The sequence below is a fragment of the Trifolium pratense genome, linkage group LG1 (assembly GCF_020283565.1).
Source record: "Trifolium pratense cultivar HEN17-A07 linkage group LG1, ARS_RC_1.1, whole genome shotgun sequence".
Taxonomy (NCBI): Eukaryota; Viridiplantae; Streptophyta; class Magnoliopsida; order Fabales; family Fabaceae; genus Trifolium; species Trifolium pratense.
In genome coordinates, this window is record NC_060059.1 from 10215501 (window position 1) to 10222283 (window position 6783).

At 32.9% G+C, this 6783-nt stretch overlaps 1 protein-coding gene across 1 annotated transcript; it reads right to left on the bottom strand.

Moving 5' to 3' along the window:
* On the bottom strand, positions 1 to 4365 carry LOC123883682 (probable U3 small nucleolar RNA-associated protein 7). The gene is made up of 8 exons (XM_045932589.1): positions 4145 to 4365; positions 3866 to 3931; positions 3679 to 3768; positions 2691 to 2823; positions 2310 to 2428; positions 1893 to 1960; positions 1676 to 1724; positions 1 to 1195 (listed from the first exon to the last, which is right to left on the bottom strand). The coding sequence occupies exons 1-8, from the start codon at positions 4199 to 4201 to the stop codon at positions 167 to 169; spliced, it is 1611 nt and encodes a 536-aa protein (XP_045788545.1). The 5' UTR covers positions 4202 to 4365; the 3' UTR covers positions 1 to 166.
* Positions 4366 to 6783: the final 2418 nt, after the last annotated feature.

Consider the following 6783-nt stretch of genomic DNA (forward strand, 5'->3'; position numbering starts at 1 on the left):
TGAAGGGAATTAAAGACCAAAATTGGATATGCCTTACCGGGAAGGCAATAAATATTGATTTCTAATGCCAACAAAGGCTACAACAACAGCAAATACAAATATAAAGCTTAGAAAAACATGAAAAACCACAAAAAAATAACATGCTGACTTAATTGACAAAGTTTAGTTATGATGATGGTTTCTTATGAGCAAACCTCTGTAAAGATTTTGGTAGGTCAACTCCCTCGTTAGTTTTCTGTTTCTTTCTGGATTCGTTTTTCTCTTCTGCAATTTTCTGCTCCAAGAAAGGCCTCTTTGCATTGGCAATTGCATCTTGCTTTTTCGGCATTATTTTACCTGCCTTACTTCTTCCTTTTGTTTTCTTTTTCAGTTTTTTGCTCTTGACAGCTTCAATCGCAGCTTCCATCTCTTCCTCTCTCTCTTTCTTAGTTAGCTTCTCTTTAGTAGTATGTTTTACTGTACCGATCTTGCTTGGATCCAGCATGATTGTCTCAGGTGGAAGTTTATCAAGAAGAGCCTTTATTTCCTTTTGGCTTCTTTGTTTAGGTGTTTCAAATGGATTTGCAACCCATGAATCAAAGTTGGGTTCTCCTGCTCCCGGAATAAGAATACTAGAATATCCCATTGAATGCCCTATACATAGAACATCTTCGTATGGTCGAAAAGCTAATTTTCCTATCTGGTAACCCTTTGCCATTGAATGAGTCATGTACCTTGAATAGTTCTGTGTACCAGAAACATCCCTCAAAACCTGGAGATATGAATTAGTACCACAAGCAAGCAAGCCTTTTTGACTAAACTCCAAAGTATTTGCATAGCCTGGTAATGTTTGGAAAGCCTCATACTTCCTCAAATCCCAAAGCTTAATTTTTTTATCTACCCCAGCAGTGGCCATTATGTGGCCATTTGAGTGAAATGCCAGTGCCGTTACTGGTCCTTGATGACATAGCATCTTGACAAGGTGGGAAGAACTGGTTGGCTTCCACATAGTAACTGTACCGGCTGAGTGACCTAAAGAAACAACTGCATTGTAAGGGTTTACTTGCATCACATTTGTACGTCCTAAACCAGTTCGATATTTCCCAACTATGGCACCCATTGTAACATCCTGATAAAGAAGCATCCCATAATTGTTGGTAGAAGCCAACAGAAAATGGTTTTTCAGAAATTGAAGCCTCAACACTGAACCATGTTCCTGAAAGAAGAAAAAAAGGCACCAACTCAGCTTCTTAAATATTTCGAGAATTGAAAACTAATAAAAAACAGCACACGGGAACACGCCTCAAGCAGAATGAAAACTCTGTACACTAGCCTAGCTCATTCAGTAGTGGATGTTCACAAATTAGGATTAGGATTCATTATAATTTGAAGCAGCACAAATAGGCAGTTAGGCACTGATCCACGCATCAAAATCAGGTATGTAAATTGAATGTAATTTTACTAAGAAAATAATGAACCCTCGGATGAATGGGGGATAAGACGAGAAAATATATAACCCATCAAATAAAATAAAAAAACATTAGCATATACATAACTGGATGGTGAGACTCTAAAAGACAAGTTTAGCCAATTCACCAAAAAAATAAAGACAAGTTTAGCCAACAGAATATGTAGAAACATTGCCAACATCATCAATGGCTAAAATTTAGAAATATTACACAAACAATTAACCAACCTTTAGACAGTGAAGCTCTGTGCCTTCACGACTATAGATGTAAGAATACCTGTCAAATTTTGAAAATTCTGAAGTTATTTGACATGAAGATTATGCCCAGACATATAGTTTATTGGGGAATAGAAATGATGCAAAATGTGGTATTTTGGGATCCAACCCATTCTACAAAGAACCAAAGATTAAACAGTACAGTAGCAAATTAGGGAAGAAAAATTACTTTTTCTGAGCAGCAGCAAAGAAGAGCTCATTATGTAAGAATACAACATCACGCACAGTTTCTCTTACCTGAAAAACCAAATATTAAAATCCAAGAATAGATATTATAAGCATTTCTCTCCGGCATTACATGTAAGGCCCATTGTTTCGTGTTTGTGAAAAACTGAATCTTCACTTAAAATATATGATTAAAAGTAATTATAATAATTGGATGATTTTATATAAACATCAAAAAGTTGTTTTAGTGCTCTCAGTAGCTAAAAATAGTAGCTCACAACACTAAATGGTCCATCTTAAGAAGGTGTGATATGATGAGCATCGCCATTAAGATAAAATTAAACAACCTTTCTTAAACAAAACTATTAAATTATTAGTTAGTAAAACCAAACAAAGCAAGCTCGGCGAATATTAAGCATACCTGAAAATCTCTAATCAGGCTCAGATTCATCATGTCTACAATTGCTAGGTGGCCCTTACGGCCGCCAAGAGCCATATACCGGCCACTTGAAGTAAAGTCTAGAGTATATGGACCAAACTCTGCAAATATATATAATAAAATAATACAATAAATGACAGATCAAAAGAAGGACAAAATTGTTTCCAGTGAAGAACAGTTCTGTGCATCAGTATATTGTGGAATTAAATATTAAATAAAGACATGCAAATCAAACTTGTATAAAGCTGTTGCAGCAATAAGGCAAAAGATTGGAATATCATCTTTATAAAAGCATTAAAACTAGGCATATATCAAGTAGACATCAATGTTTCTGCAATCCTAACAATTAATTAATAATAATACCTGGTAAAGTAATATCATATTGGTTCCGTAAGCTTGAGATATCTACTTCACGGGCTATTGCCTCCTGCTTGATCGTGTCAGTCTTTTCTATGCCTTCAGGCACGATAAAACCCGCCTCGCTAGGCATAATCCACTGCATAAACAAAATCAGAAAGCCGCTACATAAAACATGTGACAAATATTATAACTGAATAGTTAATAAAAACTAACATCAACGACCGCAAATTACATGGATCAAATTTATTGTTTTTCACTGTGTCAATACCATCCCTCGAAATCAGAAATCCAATAGACCCCTTGGTTCTCAACACTAACTAAGCCGATTTAAAGGAACTAAAATCAATTAAGAATTTAGAATATGTAGTTACAGCATCATGAAGATGAAAGTATTAATATTGACTAAGGAATGTACTTGATAATGATATAACAGGCTACCTAAAAGTTAGCAGTGAGTGACTTGTCAAATGCCGCAAGATGATTCACGATTATGAGTAACTGCGAGGCTAGCATCTTTTCTAACTAATCTGTTATTCTGTTATCTCAAAAATATTTTGTAGTCATTTGCTATTGTTATCGCTCTTCATTATATGCTAAGAAAGGCTAAGGCCAATGCATTGTAATTAATACAAAAAATTGATGTTAAGTACAGTATCAAAGGTTAGATAACATTGTTTTTTAGTAATTACCCTTAAACTATATAAATTTGAATCGATGTTGTCAAGTTTTATAAAATTCTTTTCGTACCAATTATCAGCTTAAATTCCATCTTACTTATTTATCTATCAAGTAAAGCCATGCCAGCAAATAGTAAGCTCAAGTATAATCCACCGCAAAGTAAAACTACCGCATCAATTAGTTTAAACATTAGATTATCATTTTCATTCATTTGTCAGCCAAGGCAACATAAAACGCTTTAGAATAATTCACTCACTACCAATGCATAAAAGCAAAATAAAACAAAAGAAGGGTCAAAAACAAAATAACTAACTTTCTCAGTCTTGGCAGCAGCTATTGCAGTTTGTCCATATAATTTCTCTCTGGCAACTATCTGACTCCTGAGTTTTTTATCCTTTAAACCCTGCAAAATCATAGTTCACAAATTAAGGTCAAAACATAAAATTATTACCGAGCAGCGACATTTCAATTTCAATAAACTCAAAGCTTAATTTTTATACCTTCAAATCAGCACCTTCTCCTCTAAGATACTTCTTTGATCTTAGTTCTAACTCATCAGTAATGTCCTGCAAAAAGGGAATAATAATAAGAAGCATGCTCCATCTTAATTCTTAACCTAAAAGCAAAAATTGAAATAAAACTATGCTAGAAAATTAAAATTAAAATCAACGCATGCTAATTCCTAACTCTGAAAACTGAGTAAGATTCAATGCAAGGCATAGTTAAGTTTGGTGAATTTACGAATAATGAATAGAGAAGTTGGAAGAGTTCGTTTATACCTGTTCAGTGGAAGGTCTGTTATTTGGAAGAGCGTCGTTTTCGTGAGTCTCCTCCATCTTGGACTGAGAGGAAGGTGCGGTGTGTGAGACAGAGATTCACGGTGGTGAGACAGAGACAGACGGCGGTGATACGAGACAGACGGCGGTGGTGGTGATGAAAGGGTTTTGAAGGATTTTTACTTGCGTCTGTTTGGAACGAAAGGATTCAGTTTTTGTGATTTGTGAGCCGAACCATTGGGCTAAAAAAAAAATAACCAAATGGGCTTAAACTCTTTAGTCCAGAAAAAGTAAACAACAAGTCTTCTTCTTTATTATCGGTGTAATTGCTTTTAGCGCCCTACCATTTTTTGGATTTAGATCTGTTCCAATTTTTCATCTCATGTTGGTCATGTTATGCTAACCTAAGTCATTCATTAAAAAAAAAAAATCTCTCTTCTTAAATTATTTTATGCTCTTTGTGATTTAAGTATTTAACAATCACTAGATTAAGAAAATGAGAGAAAACATAAGAGAAAAAATTGGAGAGATATAAATCCCCAGTTTTCTCACGCGCCTTCTAAATTGCCAAAATATTCATGTCCACTACTTAAGTAGCGGATGACATTTGTTACATAAGTAGTGGATGGGTAAAAATTTCCAATATTTTGGACGATCTAAGATTTTATGCCCCCCAGAAAGCCTGTGAAAATTTTTACAATTTTTGTCATCCGCTACTTATGTAGCGGACAACCATTTTACAGAAAAAAATAGATAGGATTTCGTTTAATAGACAATTTACAATACATTGGACCATTGATAGTTAAATAGGCATTACATTCAACAATGAATATTTTAACATAAAACAAAATAAAAATAAAATTATATTTGAAAAAAAAATACATTTTTGAAATAAAAATTATATTCAATTAGTCATAACGATCTGTCTTTTGGGGGGTAAAATACGACTTTTGGGAGACCCTCGACAATCAGCCCTCTAGGATTATTCGATTTGTCATAATGATCCCAATGGACCTCAAAAAGTCTCTCATCGATTAGCATAATGATTTAAATCACCGTCATCAAAGAATATGGATGAGATCGTTATGACTAATCGACGACAGACATTGAGGTCGTTTACGCCTGAAATAACAAAAATTAAGACTAAAACTAAAAAAAAAACACTAAACTAAGAGAGTATGTGAGAAGAATTGGGAGAATAAGTGAGAATGAGATGAAATCTATAGAGAGAAATGAGAGATTATGGTGTGTTTGTTTAAGTTTTTAAAAAAGTGATTTTGTTTTGGAAAAATTAAGAGATTATTTTTTAGGGATTTTAAAAAATATCTTAAACAACTTTCCGTAGTGTTTTTCACCTTATCATAATTTAAACACTATAAATTATCACGCATTTTAGTATTTTTAAATTTAAGATCGAACAGTCTTGTGAGCTTAACTCAGTTGGCGGGACATCGTATTATATATGCAAGAGGACAAAGTTCGAACTTAATTTATATTGCACAAGCTATTTGCATAAGTTAAAAAATAAGCTAATCCAAACGTGACATAAATTTTATCATAAACTTTTTTTTAAGCAAATTGAAAAGAAAATAAAAAGTTGTATTTTATTGTTGTTGTATGGTCAACTTGCCACGATGGTGCACAACTCAACAATCCCTCATTTTTTTTTGGGTGGAAACCTCAACAAACTCTTGGCAATAATGCCGCGTAATCTTTAAAGAATATCCACAGAGTTGACAATGTTATTTCATCCTCACCGTGTTGCCGGAAACTTCATCCCTTTCCCATTAAACAAATCACTTCAATATTCAAACCTTTTTTAAGGGTAATTTTAAACCGTTCCCCCGGGCACTTGTTAAACATATATAAAAAGAAAATAAAAAATAAAATTTATATTTAAAAGACAATTTTTTGTACTTTTGAGGCATTGAATATACGCATTTCGAGATAAAATTTCTATTTTAACATGCTTAATCAGTGCCCCGGAGACACCGTTTAGCATTTTCCTTTTTTTAATACTATTAACACCTCAAATCTTTGCTAATTGCTAATAAACAGTAATTAGTGGAGAGACTAATTGGTTAATTTTGTTTTAACAATGGCCTAAGCACAAAAAAATACACAATAATATTAAGTAAGACGTAGAGACACTTCTAAAATCATAGCCTTGTGCCACCCAATAATTAAGACGGGTGATTAAAAATAGAACAATAATTTATTTTTTTATCAACAATATTCGATTCACTGAATTGCTTAACCTCGTACTTAATTTCATTTAATTAGATGTATTTTTGTGAAACTTTTATTGATACATTTAAAAACATTTATTTCTCTTTACAATGATTCAATCAATAATTGAAAGCACTAATTATCAACAAAAAAAAATGAAAGCAAATAATCAAATATATTATGCTGAAACAGTTAATGATCTTCTTAGAATGAATTCGTTTGAGCGAACATTAATTTAATTTTTAATGAAAACGATTATTAATCAAATTTTATTTATCTCGCGTCCAATGTCTAAATTAGCAAATCTCATTCACCGAAACTCAAATTGTTAATATAAAAAAATAGACAAAAAAAAAAAAAACTTGAAAGCATATGATGACACAATAAAGGTAAGACATGTCTACTTCGTGTAT

Bases quoted from the DNA above. Each gene is read 5' to 3' on its own strand.
- LOC123883682 (XM_045932589.1), bottom strand. From the start codon at position 4,201: ATGGAGGAGACTCACGAAAACGACGCTCTTCCAAATAACAGACCTTCC. The intron at 2,824-3,678 runs GTTAGTTATTTT...TTGTTTATGCAG, and splicing joins CTGCTGCCAAGACTGAGAAA to TGGATTATGCCTAGCGAGGC. The intron at 2,429-2,690 runs GTATTATTATTA...ATATATTTGCAG, and splicing joins ATATGATATTACTTTACCAG to AGTTTGGTCCATATACTCTA.